Genomic DNA, 17,393 nt, shown 5'->3' on the forward strand with positions numbered 1-17,393 from the left:
AGGGGATCACCTTCACTACAGTAGCAATCTCAATAGGGCTTATTTTCGGGGGAGGGCTTATTTTAGAGGAATCTTACACAGTAAGGGGAGGGCTTATTTTCAGGATAGGTCATTATCGGGGAAACACGGTAGATCCAAATAACGGTGCTTTGTTAGCATGTGGAAGAAAGACCTGGTAGATGCCTTGAAATATTAGTGAAGAGAACATCATCTCTAAAAGCCACCACCATAGCTGACTTTCCCATGATGAGCAACTGTAGAACAATGAGGAAGTCCACTTTTCTAATGACAGAAAGGATACCTACCGGCGGGTATCCAGGTGAAACGGTTTCTGTCACTTTGGGACATAGGCAGCAACGGAAGAGAGTTGGACAGGAGGGATTCGAGGACTGGAAGTCCTGCTCAGCAAGAGGGGCCTGGCAATTGTAAGTCTACAAAGGCAGAGAAGGGATCAAGGTATGGGAACCTGAACCTTGGGGCATGGGAAGCCTTACAGGCACTCTGGTAGTGGGTGAGCACGAGGAGGTAAAAGTCGGATTACAACTTATTCCAATGTGAAAGGTGGGTGATGGGACAACAGCCATGGTCAAATGCAGATTCATCTTTGAAAACTTCTGATTTTGAATATAATTTTTTGAGGGGCTCAAAAAAAAAAACCCTTCTCTAGCCTTTAATTTGACCTTCCCTCATGTCTGCAAAAATATTTGCAATTGCTTAAGCAGCAAGTGTAGCTTCAGGTCTGCACAATAACTCGATAACTGTCTGAGCTTTCTAATTCATACTGACAATGGAGAATGAGGATACAGACCTGGGACAGGGAGTGAGGGGCAGGAGGATGGAGATGGGCTTTGTAGCCCTGCTATTCATCCCTAGATGCATTCATTATGGATTTACGGTCCCATGACCAGGGAAGGGACAAGACAGGGAAAAAAAATAGAATTTTAGAGCTGTAAGGGACCTTAGCCCCTTTCATAAATAATAAGGATGAGAGAGATGGTGGGGGAAAAAGGCGTTTTCCTTAGTATTGTTTGTGTCTAGACACAACTCACATCTTTTGTCCTATAAGCCTAGAAAATCAAGAACATCTCATATATATTGTCTCATACAGAAACACAGGCATCATCCAAGTATTACTGGGAAACACAAGTAAAAATATGTCTCTAAGAATATTTACTCTGCTTAGGTAACTATTTACTCACTAATGAATCAATCTGTTCCAAGATCTTCATAAACTGCTCAACAGTTCCTTTTACTCTCTTGTCAAGTTTGTTGAGAGCTTCAGCTCGCAAGTCCTTGGCTAGAAAACCCTGCATGGAGAGATACGTTATTCCTAGGGATTGGCATGACTGTTTTAAATATACAATAGCCGGACAAGTCCGGTGCTAAGCGAAAGCAGATAACACGGCCCGATAAGAGTCACTGAAGACAAAACTGTACAACCACACCCATTATCTGACCCCAGAGATCAGTGAAGCGAGTCAGTGAAGCTGGCCAGCATCGAGCCAGCCCCAAGGCACTGAAGGCTGAGAAATGGGCACAATCCTTTGCAGCTCAGAATCCTTCGAGTTTCAAACAGTGAGGCCACAGACTGGTCTGTAGGATGGAACATCCAGGAAGGACGGAGGCTGACTTCTGATTTGTCAGGGTGACTTTGGGATCTCCGTGATGACACTGGCCCTGTCTCTGTGATGACAGAGTGCTGGACCAGAGGTCAGAAAGACCTAGGAGTCAAATCCTCCCTCTAATATTTACTAGCTATGTGTAAAGTCTGAGTCTCAGTTTTCTTATCCATAAGAAGGGACAATAATAAGCACGGCACCAACCTCACTGAAGAGTCTTAAGGATCCTAAGAGATAACAGATGTCAAGCCTCTATAAGCTCTTATTGTTATTAAACAAGTGTATTATGTAAATGTCAGGCATTAAAATTAGTGCTCATTCCAATGACACGTGCTGGACGGATTTGGTCATAGAAATGAGAGTGTCCAGGCCCACTCCCCACCCACCACGCTTTCTCTACTAAGGCAGCGAGCTGGTGCAGGGGCTAGAGAGCTGGACTTGGAGTCAAGATGACCTGAGTTTGAATCCTATCTCAGACACTTATTAGCTGCATGACCCTGGGCAAGTACCTTGACTGCTCTCAGCCTCAGTTTACTCATCTGTAAAAAATGGGGATAGGAATCAAATGAGGCAACATGGAGAGTTCTTCACAAATGCTATAGAAACGGTAGCTGTTATCATTACCTGGACTGACCTCTCCACCTCCTCACAGGAAATATGGATCTCAACTCTAGGCCCCTTGGCTCTAACAGATGATCTTTTTCTGGGGCCTAGACCTCCCCCAACAAATAATTCCTTCCCCTTCCTACCCCCTCCTGCCCTCGTCCTCTGACTCCTCCTCGTGTGTTGTCTCCCTCCATTAGACTGCAACCTCTTCGGGTGTGGGACTGCCTTACTCTCTAGGGTTGTATCTCCAAAGCTTAGCACAGGGCCTGGCACGTAATAAGGGCTTAATAAACGCTTTTCCTTTTTAATCTATCTATCTATCTATCTATCTATCTATCTATCTATCTATCTATCTATCTATCTATCTATCTATCTATCTATCTATCTATCTCTCTGTCTGTCTGTCTGGCTGGCTGGCTGGCTGGCTGGCTGGCTGCCTGCCTGCCTGTCTGTCTGCCTGCCTGCCTGTCTGTCTGTCTGTCTGCCTGCCTGCCTGTCTGTCTATCTAATAACATCCAGTCTTTCACAGAAGTTGCCAGAGTAGCCCCAAGCACTGAGTCGATGACCCAAACCTCTCTGCTGACCTCCAGTCTTGCTTCTCCAGCTGCCTGTGAGATCTCTCAAATTGGATGGTCAGCAGACATCTTACACCCAATATGTCTAAAGCAGAACTTATTATTTTTACCACTAAACCATCCCTCCCTCCCGCTTTCCCTGTTACTGTAAAGGCTAGGGCCATCCTTCTTGTGACCCAGGAGTCATCCTGGATTCCTCAGTATCTTTCTCACCTCCCACAGACACTCTGTTGCCAACGCCTTTCAGTTTTACCTTGGCAACTCCTCTGGAATATGCTCCTTCTTTCTTCTGCCATTGTCACCACCTTGGTGTAAGCTCTCATCTCAGATCTGGACTACTGCAATACTCTGCTGGTGGGTCTGCCTGTTGCAATCCGTCTTCCATGCGGCCACTAAAGCGGCTTTCCCACCGTCTCTCTCAACACCATCCCCCCTCCAGTGGCTCCCTATCACCTCCAGGATCAAATACAAAATATTCTTTTTGGTGTTCAAGCCTTTCACAAACTAGCGCCTCCTACCTTTCCAGTCTTCTTATACCTCACTCTCTGCCAGGTAGTAACTTCCATCTAACAACAGTGGCCTCAGGGCTGTTTCACAAATAGGACGCTCCATCTCTCGGCTTCCAATATTCTCTCTGGCTGTCCCCCATGCCTGGAATGCTCTCCCTCCTCCACTCCAGCTCCTAACTTCCCTGGCTGCCTTAAAGCTCAGCTAAAATCCCAACAGGAAACCTTTCTCAATCTCCCTCAATTCTAGTGCCTTTCTCTGTTAATTATTTCTTATTAATCCTGTACATAACTTGTTTGTATATATTTGTTTACATGTTCTCTCCTCCATTAGACTGCGAACTCTTTGAGGGCAAGGACTCTCTTTTTGTATCCCCAGCATTTGGCACAGTGACTGGTACATAACAGGTATTTAGATGAATTTTACAAATGCAGAAATTGAGACCTACACAGGTTAAGTAACTTGCCTAAGTTAAGGATATAAACCCAGATCCTCTGATGCTAAACTCGGCCTCCTTTCCCTGTAGCACTCTAGACTGACTGAGGGATGTTTTAGCCTGAAGAAGAGAGAACTTAGGGTAGCCATCATATCTGTTTATAAATATGTGAAGGTTTATCAAATGGAAAAGGGATTAGATTCTAGGTGGCTCAAGAAAGTGCAGCTAGGGCAAATGCATGCAAGATACAGGGAAGAATATTTTTTCTCAATATAAGGAAGAATTTCCTGACAACTACAACCTTTAAGGACCCTTCTAAGGTCCTTCTATGAATTAGGGCTGTTTGAAAATTAAGTGAGCTGCCTTATGAGAGAGTGAAATCCCCATTACTGCATGTGCTCAAGCAGAGGTGAAAAGACAATCTAAAATGCTGGAATGGGAGTCCCCACAGAGGGTGAATGTTGGCATTAAATTGCCTCCTTTCCAATTTAAGATACTCTAATTCTGTCAAATACATGACACTCTGCAATGTGCGCCTTTGAACGCTAGGTGGCGCCAAAGGCTGCTAGACTTCTACTCCCACCAAGAAGACACATGAGAGTAGCTGCAGTCACTTTTACAGAGCATGGGGTGAGGGGCCCCTGCAATCTGGAAAACATGCACAGAACTTCTTGGCTCTCTTTGTGCCAGAGAAGTGTGTATATTTATGGTATTAAAAGCTAAAACGTGTTGATATTATACAATACTATACATATATTTCATGCATTTCTGAGTTTCTAAGCTTTTTCTTGTGTCTTCTTACTGGCCTTCATGTGGGCTCTGTGGCTTCCACAAAACTCCACAAAATTTCCCATTTAATTTTTCATGCTGACCTGCAATATGCCGAAACCACAATCGGGAAAGGCACGATGCAGAAGGGATAACCATAAGCTCAAGGAAGCCGCGATCCCATCTATGGTGCAGGCTTCCAGGGCAGCCACCCTGCCATGTTTTATCTGCCTGCCTGCCTGCAGACTTGGTAGCTTGGAATTGTCCACTTTCCCTAAGTCCATCTTTGGATAGTACTCCTCAGAACTGGTCTAATCCCTCTCTTGTAACGATGAACAACAGATAAGCAAAACCCCATATGGTGAACAAATCTAATGATGCAGATGACGTTGCACCCTAAGAATCCTCTTCTTGCTGAAAAGAGGGAGGTGTGTCTCATCAACCCCTTAATCTTTATAAAAAGAACCCTGAGAAAGGTAAAGTAACTTGCCCAAGGTCCTACAGCTAGTTAGAATGAGTCTCTTTGACTTGATGCCATGTGACTCCCTTACCATATCTACTTCATAGACTTATGAGGACCCAGTACTTTATAAATGATAAAGTCTTACATGAAGGTTAATGTTATTTTTATGACTGGTAACAATAATTTGACTTGAAGAAGAATTGGAGTCACATGAAGGGTAGTTTCCCCACCTCAACTTTCTCTCTCAACCATGAGAGCCTTGTAGGCAATTTCTGGAGAGGGAGACACAGAGTCATCATCAATATTTCTACTCCTCCTTCCATGGCTCTTGCTCCTCCTTTGCCTAATGGAAACTAAAGCCCAAGCTTTGCTCCAACAGCTTATTTACTCTCTCTTCTGTCTTCAATCTCTCCTTCACTGGTTCCTTTCCCTCTGCCTAAAAGCATCTTTCCCTAAACCCTTCTACTTCCCCAAGCTAGCAACCTAATATTAACATCTTACTCTCATGGGCTAACTTCTCTGACTCCCCCTCTTTACCAGCTACCCACCCACTCTTCAGAAAACTTCTTGAAAATGGCATCTATCCCTGCCCAAAGGTCACCAGGGACTTCCCTGATTCAGTGATCTTTTTTTCCTTTCTCACCCTCCTTGATCTTGGTACGCCTTATGACACAACCGACCAAACTTTCTTGAACATTTCTTGTTCCTTGGGTTCTATGACACCATGCTCTTACCTCTCTGAGCCCCACTTTTCTTCTCCTACATTCTAAATGTGGACATTTACTTCTCTAAACCTGTTTCCTGACCTAAGAAATGAGAAGCTGGACTTGATGATCCCTAATGATGCTGTTGTCAAGTCGTGTCTGACTCTTTGTGAGCCAATGGACAACACTGTCCACGGAGTTTTCTTGGCAAAGATACTGGAGTGGTTTGCCATTTCCTTCTCCAGTGGATTAAGGCAAACAGAGGTTAAGTGACTTGCCCTGGGTCACGTGGCTAGTGAGTGTCAGAGCCTGGATTTGAACTCAGGTCTTCCTGATTTAAGGTCTAGCACTCTATCCACTGTGTCACCTACCTGCCTCCTATTCTAACATTATATGATTATTTAAATAACTACCCCAGCCCTAATTACCTTTCTCTGGGTCTCATTTCCTCTTCCCACAGTCATAATTACATCTCAACAAGTGTCTGACAGATTTTCACGGAATCCCAGATCAGAGTTGGAAGGGAACTCAAACAACCAAGGGGATCAGGAAATACTTCTGAGAGGATATGGCCCCTGAGCTGAGGCTTGAAAAAGGCCAGGTATTCTAAGAGGCAGAGGACAGATAAGAAGTGTATTCCAGGGTTGTGGAATAACCAATGCAAAGACAAGGAGGGGAGAGATGGAACGCCAAGCTTGGGGACCATAGTGTGTGGTGGAAGATGGCGAGAGGGGAATGAGTAATTAAAGAGCCAGGTTATGAAGAGTTTGAAACGCCAAGCTTGAGGACCATAGTGTGTGGTGGAAGATGGCGAGAGGGGAATGAGTAATTAAAGAGCCAGGTTATGAAGAGTTTGAAATGCCAAGCTAAGGACCCTGTATTTTATCCTGGAGGAAATAGGGAGCCATTGAAGGTTCCAGAGCAGGAGAGTGACAAGGATAGCCCTATGCTTTAAGAAGATTATTTTGGAAGCTATATCAAAGATGATTAGAGAAGGGAGAGACTGGAAGCTCGGATGGCAATAACGAGCCAATGGGTCTCTGAAGTGGGGTGAGTAGGGGAGGAGTGGCCATGTGAGAAGAGAAAAGAGGATGGGTCATGAGATACCGGAGTGGGAGAGTCAACAAGCCTGTTGGGGTAGGGGGGAGGGGGGTGAAGGAGCGGGAAAGCCAGGGCAATTCTGAGGTTTCAAGCCTGGGTGACTGGAGGGATGACCGTGAACTCAATGGAGAGATGGAAATTAGGAGAAACTTGGTTTGGGGTGAAGATAGTAAGTTCTGTTTGAGAATCCTATGGGACTTCTATGTTGAAATGTCCAATTGACAGCTGGTGAGGCCGGACTGGAATTTGGGAACGTAAGGAAGGCTGGATCTCTAGGTCTGAGAGCTGCTGGCAGAGTGAGGATAACTGAAGTATTGGAGGAAGTGCAGCATGGAAAAGAGGTGTATCAGGGGAAACGATGGGGGCAGGTTTTACCATCCTGAGATTGCCTCCCTTGAGGATACCGGTCAGGACACAGGCAAGAAAAAAATGGGGGTTTGAAGGTTTGTTCCAAGAGGTTTGCTCCAGAAACAGCAAAGTCCACCTTTAGGATTCCTCCCTCTTCTGGGGGTGGAGAGTGGGGGGAAGCAGAGAAGAAAAACCCTCCTGAAGTTCCCCCGCCTCAGGATGCTTTCCCTGTAATTGCTCAGGTCTGGGCAATTCCACCAACTGACTCCCCTGCTCCCTCTTCCATCATCCTGAAATATGTGTCTCTCCACTCAAGGTTCCCTACCGTCACAGTGACCCTGAGAGGGCCTCTACCAGAATCTTCTGCCAGCCTTGACGTTAAGTCTCTCGGAGATTGCTATTCCCATTCCAAGTGTCTTTTGTAAAAGAAATGCTCCCCCAACTCCAATACTCGTAAAAGCTTTGAGGGTGTGCCCTGCCCAGAAAAGAAGCCTTCCTTGTTTTTATGCTGAAAACTATTTAAACTCCATTAATAATAAACAATCAAGGGGTTGCAGAGACAAAAACACCATCATTTAACATAATAAGAAACAGCATGAGGTAAACACCAAATTTGGAATCAGAAAACCTGGGTTCAATTTCTACCTTCCTTTACTTCCTGGTTGTGTAACTTAGGACAAGTTAATCCTCTCCAATCCTAACCCTTAATTTCCTTGTCTGCAGAATGGGGGCAACAATCTCTGCACTGTCTAGTGGAGTTAATCCGAGGAGAAAATGAGACCACACTGCACAAAGTGCTTTGTAACCTTAAAACACTAGATAAATGTGAGCTCTTATTAACTGTTTGCTTACTTGAATCCTAAGACAAAGCTATAAAGTCTTTAAAGATGCTGAAAGGTCAAATACTGGAAGCTTAAAATATTTTGGCCACATAATGAGAAGACAGGACTCAGTGGAAAAGACTGTGACATGGGGAAAGGTTGAAGGTAAAAGGACAAGGGGAAGGCAGAGGATGAGATGGAGAGAGAGTGTCATGGAAACAGCAAACGTGAGCCTGGACAGAGCTCGGGACAGCAGAGGCTACAAGGGGCTGGCAGGCTATGGTCCATGGGGTCACAGAGAGTAGGGTATGACTAAATGATGGAAGAACAACAAAAAGCCCAGACAGATCACAGGATGAAAAGCAAAACGACTCTTGCTCCATCTCACTGGTGTTTCCTGGGCAATATTGTCTAAAACATGTCAACTGGGCTGCAACTAATTTCTGAAATAGAACTCAAACAATGTAAAAGTCACTGATACAATCTAACCATAAAGGTGGTTTCTCTCTCTCTCCCTCCCTCTCTCCCCTTTCTCTCTCCTCCTCTCTCTTCTTCATCTCTTCTCTCTTGCTCTTTCTCTTCTCTCTCCTCTCTTCTTTCTCCTCTCTCTCTCTTCCTCTCTCCCTCCCTCTCTCTCTCTCCCCTTTCTCTTCTCTCTCTCCTCTCTTCTTTCTCTCTCCTCTCCCTCCCTCCCTCTCTCTCCCCTTTCTCTCTCTCTTCTTTCTCTTCTCTCTCTCCTCTCTTCTTTCTCTCTCCCTCTCTCTCTCTCTCTCCCCCTTCCACCCCGTGAAATGTGGCTTGCTAACAATAAAGATTTGGCAACATAAGGATTAGTACATCAATAAATCAAGGATCTGCAATGTTTGGATGTAGGAATTCTTTGCACTGATGCAGACTGCAATCTTGTCTCTAAGTCTTAGAGGTTTGCCTCAAGTTAAGAGAGGTTAAGTGACTTGCCCATAATCACATAGCTAGCAAGCGTCTAGACTTAATCTTCTCAATTCCAAGTCTGGCCATCTAACTATTATGCCATACTGTCTCTTTAAAGCAGAAAAGTGTGTGTCTGTGCATGTGTGTGTATGCACATATGAGTGCATATTTTCTCTAAATTATCCTGTTTCTATCTTGTGTGTACATAATTTGTTTTCATGTTGTCTCCCGGTTAGATTGTAAGCACCTGGAGAGCAGGAACTTTCTCCCTAAATCCCCAGGGCTTAGCACAATGCCTGGAACACAGCAGGCGCTTAATATATGCTTACTGACTGATATGTAAAGACAGAGAGACAGATGTGCCCCTCAGGCACAACATAACACTTTATAGATAGATAGATTAATCTATAGATCTAAAGAGCTAAAGCTAGATACAGGGATCTATGAATACAGATATAGATCTGTACACTGAGGAAGTACCATCTATAGAGTTATGTCTACAACATGGCATGTCGTCGTCCCAAAGGGCAATGGGGAGACACACCGTAGGTGAGAGTAGGCTACAACACATCACTCATGAAGAATTGTGCAAAGAACAGCATCGATCTATATGTAAATTTATGTTTGTATATATATATATATATATATATTTAAAGGCTTGGTTAACTGGCAAAAAAAAAAAAAAACAGTTCTATGAAAATGCACAGTATGGATATGGAGAGAGTTCTTGGCAATTCTTCTTGCCGAGACCGAGAAGCTTCAAACAGACAGACGTGTCTGAGGCGTTAAATACATGCACCCAGCCTGCCCAAAGACCGAAAGGCCACAAACTGGCCTTTGTGTTTCACATCTCATATCATGCCACAGAGCACAACCAAATGCTGGCTGCAAAAAAGCAAAGACTAAGAAAGTTCAGAAAGAGTAATAAGCGAAACTTACCTTCTGGATACCAACAAGTTCTTCGTTAACACCTACTAGCTGATCAGCAATCTTCTCTACTGACTTCTCCAAGTCTCTTAACTTCTTTAATTCAGCCTCTTCCTCTGGACTGTTCTGAAAAACATTTAAAGGGAAATAAAGTAACTATCAAGGACTGCATAGTTCATTGGAGAAACAATTCCAAGTGAGCCTGATCTCAACCACTAACTTTGTAGAGGAAGGAGGCTCCATTCTGTGGCCACTTTGGAAAAAATGAGTGTGAATGATGAAAAATGGGACATTTGGAATTCCATATGTGCAAAGATTTTGATCTAGAGAGGAGACCAGGGAAACTTACAGAAAATGGTTTAATCCAGGCCTGAACAATCTGTGGCCCACAAGCCACTTGCGGCATTCTAAATGATTTCCAGTGACCCATTCAAAATGTAGAGGAAAACATCCTTTGTATGGAAAGGAAATCCTTTGGCATGCTGCAAGCAGCCATGGACTCTAAGTGGCCTGTAGGCCGCAGTTTGGACGGTCTGATTTAACCTTTCTCGTACTAAAGCCTGGAGCAAATCTCCAGCAGGTATCCCATGTCCTTTCAGACCTGAGTAGCCATCAGAATCTAGAGTTGTTTGTCAATAGAGAGCTTCTGCTGGCACAAATAGAAAACTTATAGGAAAATGGATTTGTGCGTGTAATTATTCCTTCTAAAAACATTTATTGTCTCTGTGTGTCCTGCACTAGAAATGACAGAGAGATGAAATAAGACAAAGTGCTGCCCTCAAGGGACTCAGTTCAATAGGGGGAATAACACACAGATGTAAACACAAACTGGAACATGAGAAACACTTAAGGAAGACCACAGAGCTCCGTGAGATTGAATGAAGAAGAGATGCTTCTGGCTGGTTGGTCACAGAAGACTTCACGGGAGAAGGGCCACTTGTTAAATGGGCAGGATGTCAACAGATACAGATGCCGGGCCGCAGATGCAGAAGAGAGGGGAGAATAAGGGAGATATTCTTTCTAATCAAGCACAAGGGAATTCTCCTGACATTCCTAGGCAGATAATTACCACATCTCCCTTCTCTGCCTCTCCATCTTCATCCAATAGGAGGTCTTCCCTCTTTCTCCAATGAAATGCCCCAGTGTCTCTATTCCCAGATACAGCAGAGATCTCTTTGACTTCACCAATACACATCACCATGCCTTGTACCTAAAAGGTCTTAGATGTTTCTCTGTCTTTGACTCTGGCCCCTAATCAGTAGCCCAGGCCTTCTCTGCTTTCCTTTGCTTTGTGATTTCATCTGTGTGGGGAATACTTAGTGTGAAAAGCCACCCAGGAAGACTTCATACTTCTACCTAGAACTTGGGGAGGCTTCGAGAGTTCTTTTGAGACACTGAAAATTGACGAGCCTTGGCTATAGTCACATGGGTAGTAGGTGTGTTCAGGGAGACAGTTAAAATCTCCAGGAATCTTCCTACCTCCCAGGCTGCCCCTCTCTCCACTATGCTTCCTTCTTTGTTAAGCTGCTCAACTTCATCCTCGACCAAGGTGATTTCACAACCAGACTATTATAACCTCCATCTGGCGAGCATCCAGCATCCCTCTAGGGCAGCGGGGTGGCACAGTGGGTACAGCACTAGGTTTGGGATCAGGAAGTCTCATCTTCCTGAGTTTACATCTGGACTCAGACCCTTACTAGCTGTGTGACCCTGGGCAAGTCACTTCACCCTGTTTGCCTCAGTTTCCTCATCTGTAAAATGAGCTGGAGAAGGAAGTGGCCAACCACTCCAGTATCTTTGCCAAGAAAACCCCAACTGGGGTCACAGAGAGTTGGACACGACTGAAATGACCCAACAACAACAAAGCATATCTATTATATCCTCAAAGCCATTCTATACACTAGAACCAAAACAATTTTCCATTCCCAACATTCTGATCATGCCACAATGCTCAAATCTTAGTGGATGCTTTGGTTATAGATGACTGCTGCAAAGACCTCCTAAAATTTGCATCTCAGTTTGCATTCATCTCTACCTCTAGTCAAGGCACAAAAACATAGAGACAGAGTACTATGCTCTGAGACCTCAGAGTCCGGAATTGGAATCCTAGCTCTGACACTTACTTATTGTACAATTTAGGAGTGTCACCAAAACACCGTGCGCTTTCGTTTTCTTATCTATAAAATTACGGTAACTGGATATGTTAATCAGCCTGTGATCTTATTAACCCAGGCATTCTCACCAAAGGTACAGATAGAAACACATCCAAGTATTTTCAGCTTGTGTGACTCTTGACCATATTGTCCATAGGGGATCCACCTGACCTAATGGGAGCCTTCCTCCAGATCTCTTGACATATCAGAGTAGCACAGAGGTCATTCCCAACTATCAATTGGCCCACCTTCTTTCACAGTCATACATATCTCTAAAACATCTTTTACACTGATTTTGTTGCCCAGTTCTTCAGTAGTAATGTGTTGCACACCTACCATGTACCTCTCCATTGCCCTACAGAAATAACATAACTTTTAATTCTTCAGATACTATATTTTCATATGATTCACACCCACAGAATATCACCCAAAGAATACTGAATTTTAAAAGTTGGGGATTTTTTTTGAGGGAGGAGCTTGGGGATCATTAAAAGGTATAGGGACCAGGACCTGAGATTTGATTACAGCATACTGACTCTTGGGCCATTACATGCACTGCAAACCAGTCAGCCCTCTTGTCCTACTTAATTCTCAGCATAGTTTCAACATCCATCTGCAGTTCATACTGATTAGCCAGTTCTGAGAGTCTATCTCAGACAGCCCAGCTGAAGGGACTGTGCATTCAACTATATATTTATAGTCTTGGAAAACAAACTGTCTTCATCCAGTTAGTTTTTCCTGCTGGATGGGTAGCCTGAACTCTTCTGAGTGAACATGGATCTCATTTCATGGATAGGTGATGTTTCTAGGCTTGATACAATTAGCACAATGTCATTCACCAAAAGAATAAAAAATACTTGTACCAACCTAACAACTTTTAACAACTTAACAGGGCTATAATGAGGGAAATCACTTCACAAACCTTAAAGCATACTGGCTAATTTGGTGAAAAAAAGTCCCAAACTTGTTCTATCAACATCATACTAAATGCTTAATCAGCTAAACCCCAAAACTCTACATGGTTGTTTGTAGCCTAAACTCCACATGGAAGAGGTTTTGTTTTATTTTTTATTTATTTTATTTTTGCTTTTTTAGAGGGCAATTGGGGTTAAGTGACTTGCCCAAGGTCATACGGCTAGTTTTGTGTTAAGTGTCTGAGGCCAAATTTGAACTCAGATCCTCCTGACTCCAGGGCCAGTGCTGTATTCACTGCACCACCTAGCCTCCCCCCACATGGAGTAGTTTTGAACTGCTCAGATGATTATCTAGAAACTTCACATAAGGTTAGAGGGTGAATTGAGTCAATCTGTCAAACACCATACCCCATGTAAATAACAAAACTAGTTCTACTCCACAAAACTATTAGCCTTGACAAGTTTATTAGGTGAGAACATCTCAACTCAATCAATCAAATAAAGGCACTGAGTGAATGTAATCCCTGTAGGTCTTCTATAAAATAGCAAGACAATTTAGAATCTAGAAGAGAGTTCTAGCAAAGCCCCTAAGAGAGAACCGATTGTTGGGGGCTAGGGAGGAGATGGAGAGAGAAGAACAGAGCCTCCTCCCCTCCCACCTTGAGCAGAGAATGACCTTGGGAATTTTGGAGGGCTGGAAGATTTGGACTTCTCATCAGTCTTAGCCAAGTCCCAGGAACAGCAGTGACTGGTGGCAGCATCTACCGCAGGAGCCTAGAACAAACTAGACATACTGAGGACAGACAGGTTTAGGACCCTGCAAAGATACGAGGAGGAAACTTATCATATTTCCTAAGACTTCAGCAAAAGGATTTCCAGAAACACTATGAGTTAGTTACTCTCTTTGCCACATGTACTCTAAGCGTGAGTCCCATTTTCTCCTGTTCTCTGTATACACTGGTAGAAAAATGTGGCAGATTTTGGGTGCAAAGCAGTATTTTAAATCAACTCCTCCACCTTAGAAAACTACCCCTTTCTAAAAACTAATTAAATTTGGCTCAACTGATAATCATGGGGGAGGGGCAAACTACTATAAGCTAATGAGTTATAGTACTAAAAACAAACAACAAAAAAAAAAAACCACCCACAATCCCTCAGGGCTATCCCTAGAGGTAGAAAGCTAGAAGCTGTCCTCTGGGTCCCAGGCTGACAGCACAAGTGGGATTGGGTGAAAGAGCCCCTTCTTAAAGAGTTCCTTATAAATAATATGTGTTTTTGGAGAAACTATTTTAACTAGGAAAGGAGAGATTCACAATGATCTAGATTTACCTTTCAAACAAAAACAAGTTAACAAAACTTAATTATTCAATTATATACAGGCAATGGGGTACAGAAATCCATCTTGCCCTACAAGAAAGAAAGGGGGAGGGAGGATAGGGGAGGATATAAGAGGCAGCAGATGGGGGAAGGGGTATACAGTATGCTTGTCATCTTGGGATGGGGAGTAGAGGAGAGATGGGGAGAAAATTTGTAACTCAAAATCATGTGGAAAGGAATGTTAAAACTAAAAAATAAATAAAACGATAATAAAATTATTTAAGTTCTTCAATTATAAGAGACTTAAGAAAAGTGAACCTACCTTTTTCCCAATCAACATCACTCTGCAACCATTTTTTACTCCAAATGCTGACAATGGCTGTTCCATTTCTTTTAGAGACTTTCCTGAAAGGCAAAGAAAACTATTCCTTTGGCAAATAAAATTGAAAAACAGGTTTTAGAAGTTACATAAATCTGCAGGAAGAAAAACTCTCAGATGATAGCAGAATGACATTCCTAGAACTAAAGTCAGAGTCATAGAATCTTAGGACTGGACAGAAAGTTAGAGTAGTTACCATGGACACTGATAAACAGCTGGTGAGTGGGTGGGGAGGGGGCCAGTTGGGTCAAGTTCACAAAGAAACCCAATTATATGGAGAAGCTGTGGGAGAGCTCAGAGGTTTGAACATAGGTCTTACATCTAGGGCTTTCTCTAAAGGCATAGAACTGAGTCTCAGCTTACTTTGCAATATATGCAGCCTAGGCTATATCTGAATATATGTCAAGTTATCCTAATTTATATTATCCTAAATATATTCTGGTGAAATGCCTGAGACTCCAAAGGGAGTCTCAATAACCACAACCAAAGTCCCCAAGATGCTTAGGGTATAAGGAAACAGACACACCACCATTGTCTCACCTCCATCAGCCTTCCCAGTGGTACAACATACAAACCAGGTACAAAGAACATGTGGAAGGAAATGCCCTGGGTCACCTACACAGCTGCAGCTGGGTCATTCTCTGCTTAGTGCAAGCTTATAAAGAGGTTAGTTCTTCTCTGACAAAGACAACAGTCAATTTACATCCACCTGTAATAATCATCTCCCTCCGTTGGCCTTGAATAACCTAGCTATACATCATCTCCTTCTATTGATGTGGTAAGGCAAGTGCTCTTTTGTTTGTTTTTAAGCTAATTTATTTATTTTGAGTTTTCAACATTCACTTCTACAAGTTTTAAATTTTCTCCCCCTCCCCAAGAAGGCATGCAATCTAATATAGGCTCTACACATACATTCATTCCTATTAAACATATTTTCACATTGGGCAAGCGCTGTTGAAGAACATCTATCTCACTTGCCAAGGTCTGGGTTCAAATCCTGGTTCTCCTGAATCACCTGTGTTACTCCTTAGCCCCCCTCCTACCTTTCCAGGCTTCTTACACCTTAGAGCCCACCAAGTACTCTCTGATCTAGTGACAGTGGCCTCCTGGTAATTCTCTCCATCTCTCAGCTCCAGCATTCTCTCTGGCTGTCCTCCATCTCGTCTCCTCTCCATCCAATGGCTTGCTTAAGTACCAACTGAAATCCCATCCTCTACAGGGAGCCTTTTCTAACCTGCCTAATCCCAGGGGCTTCCCTCTGTTAATTATGTCCTATTTAGCCTGCATCGAGCTTGTTTGCACAAATGTCCTCATTGTCTCCCACATTCAACTACGAGCTCTTTGAGGGCAAGGTTTGTCTTTTAAAGCCTCTTTTGTATCCCCAGCATCTGGCACTGTGCCTGACACACAGCCAGTGTTTAACCAATGTTGATTGACAATGTTTATCTTGGGCAAATAAATCCTTGTCTACGGGTCTCAGTTTCCTCACCTGTAAAATAAAGGGGTTGGACAAGATGATTTCAAAGGTCCCTTCCAGTTCCAAGTCTATAATATGCTTATTCTACAGTAGGGATTACTCTCCATTCCTCAGACAAAAATACTCTCAAGGGAGAGGCCTCATCATAGAAGGCAGTTCTTTATAATAATAATATTTCATATAATGCTTTAAGGTTTGAAAAGCATCTTACAGACATTATCTCATATGAGCCCTACAACAATCCTTTGGGTGAGTGACTTATCCCCATTTTACAGATGAGGAAAGAGAGACCGAGAGTGTTTAAGTGGCTTCCCCTGGTTATACTAGTAAGTGTCTGAGGCAGAATTTGAACCCTGATCTTCCTGACTGCAGGACCAGTACTCGATCAATGATATCATGCTGCCTTTCAAAAGTTTTGTGAAAAGTAGAAGAAAGTCCCTTCTGGAACATCCTGGGACTGCCAACTTTTGGCAGTTATTGTTAGTATGCCTTCTTCAAGGACAGCGACATATAGGCCACGCTCAATCCCACCTCTTCAGTCAGACCTAGTCAAACCTTGAAATGCAAGGACTGATCAATATGGCCAGAAGCTATTGAGGAACAACCCCTAACTTCCTGACTGGCCGCCTTCAAAACCCAGGAACTGGCTGTCATGGACATCAGGACGTCATAGCAGTCTTCCAACATTTCAGGAATGGGATGTTCCAGGGATTCCTGAACAACTGGGTTTGTCTTTTTATCTAAATGACATTCTAATTTATTTGTACAACCCCCAGCAATACACCAGACACACATCCAATCTGTCATGCCAGCTGTCGCAAAAACTTGCATTCCCTCTGATATCTGCACTGTCTCCAGATCTTTCCTTTCTACCCAAAGCACCTGATAGAGATCTGAAGCCCAAATGTAATGTTTTACTGACCACACCCCCCAAAACTCTCTGGAGACCCTTCTCCACTTAGTGATAACACTTCATTTGAAAGCATCAGCAGCAGGGCTGACTAGAAAAACTGGCGATAAGAACTGAGTAGAGGAAGCATGAGCTGACTGTATGGAGCCTTGGAGTCAGGAAGATCTGAATCCTGCCTCTAACACACACTGGCCGCCTAACCACAGACAAGTCACTTAACCTCTCCGTGCCCCCAAGCAACTCTCTAAGCCTGGAAATTGCAAATCAGTTGCTGACCATCATGAATAAAGGGAATTTCCACACTGGGGGGTTCCCCTCATCAGTAAGCACACAGGTCAGGACCAAAACAAAAACCAGGAGAATGCCCCTTCCAGACAACACTGTACCAACCTCAGAAGGGGGTATTCCCTCCAGTTACCTCTTACCGTGTGGGGCTTC

The 17,393-nt window shown here is 43.5% G+C and overlaps 1 protein-coding gene across 3 annotated transcripts in view; it reads right to left on the reverse strand.

Moving 5' to 3' along the window:
• BAG1 (BAG cochaperone 1) overlaps nt 1–17,393 on the reverse strand; it is a 53,917-nt gene that overhangs the window by 17,248 nt on the left and 19,276 nt on the right. Inside the window, exons 3-6 of one of the 3 annotated variants that reach the window (XM_069087926.1) lie at nt 14,512–14,594; nt 9,818–9,931; nt 1,200–1,307; nt 306–431 (exon numbers count right to left, since the gene is read on the reverse strand). In XM_069087926.1, coding sequence (XP_068944027.1) covers nt 306–431; nt 1,200–1,307; nt 9,818–9,931; nt 14,512–14,594 — 431 coding nt within the window. The remainder of the gene's footprint in view (nt 1–305; nt 432–1,199; nt 1,308–9,817; nt 9,932–14,511; nt 14,595–17,393) is intronic. The other 2 variants (XM_069087927.1, XM_069087928.1) reach the window with 2 other exon arrangements.

This window comes from Petaurus breviceps, unplaced genomic scaffold, assembly GCF_028583685.1.
Source record: "Petaurus breviceps papuanus isolate PSGF00001 unplaced genomic scaffold, PetGlider_PUasm1.0 183, whole genome shotgun sequence".
NCBI classification, from domain to species: domain Eukaryota; kingdom Metazoa; phylum Chordata; class Mammalia; order Diprotodontia; family Petauridae; genus Petaurus; species Petaurus breviceps.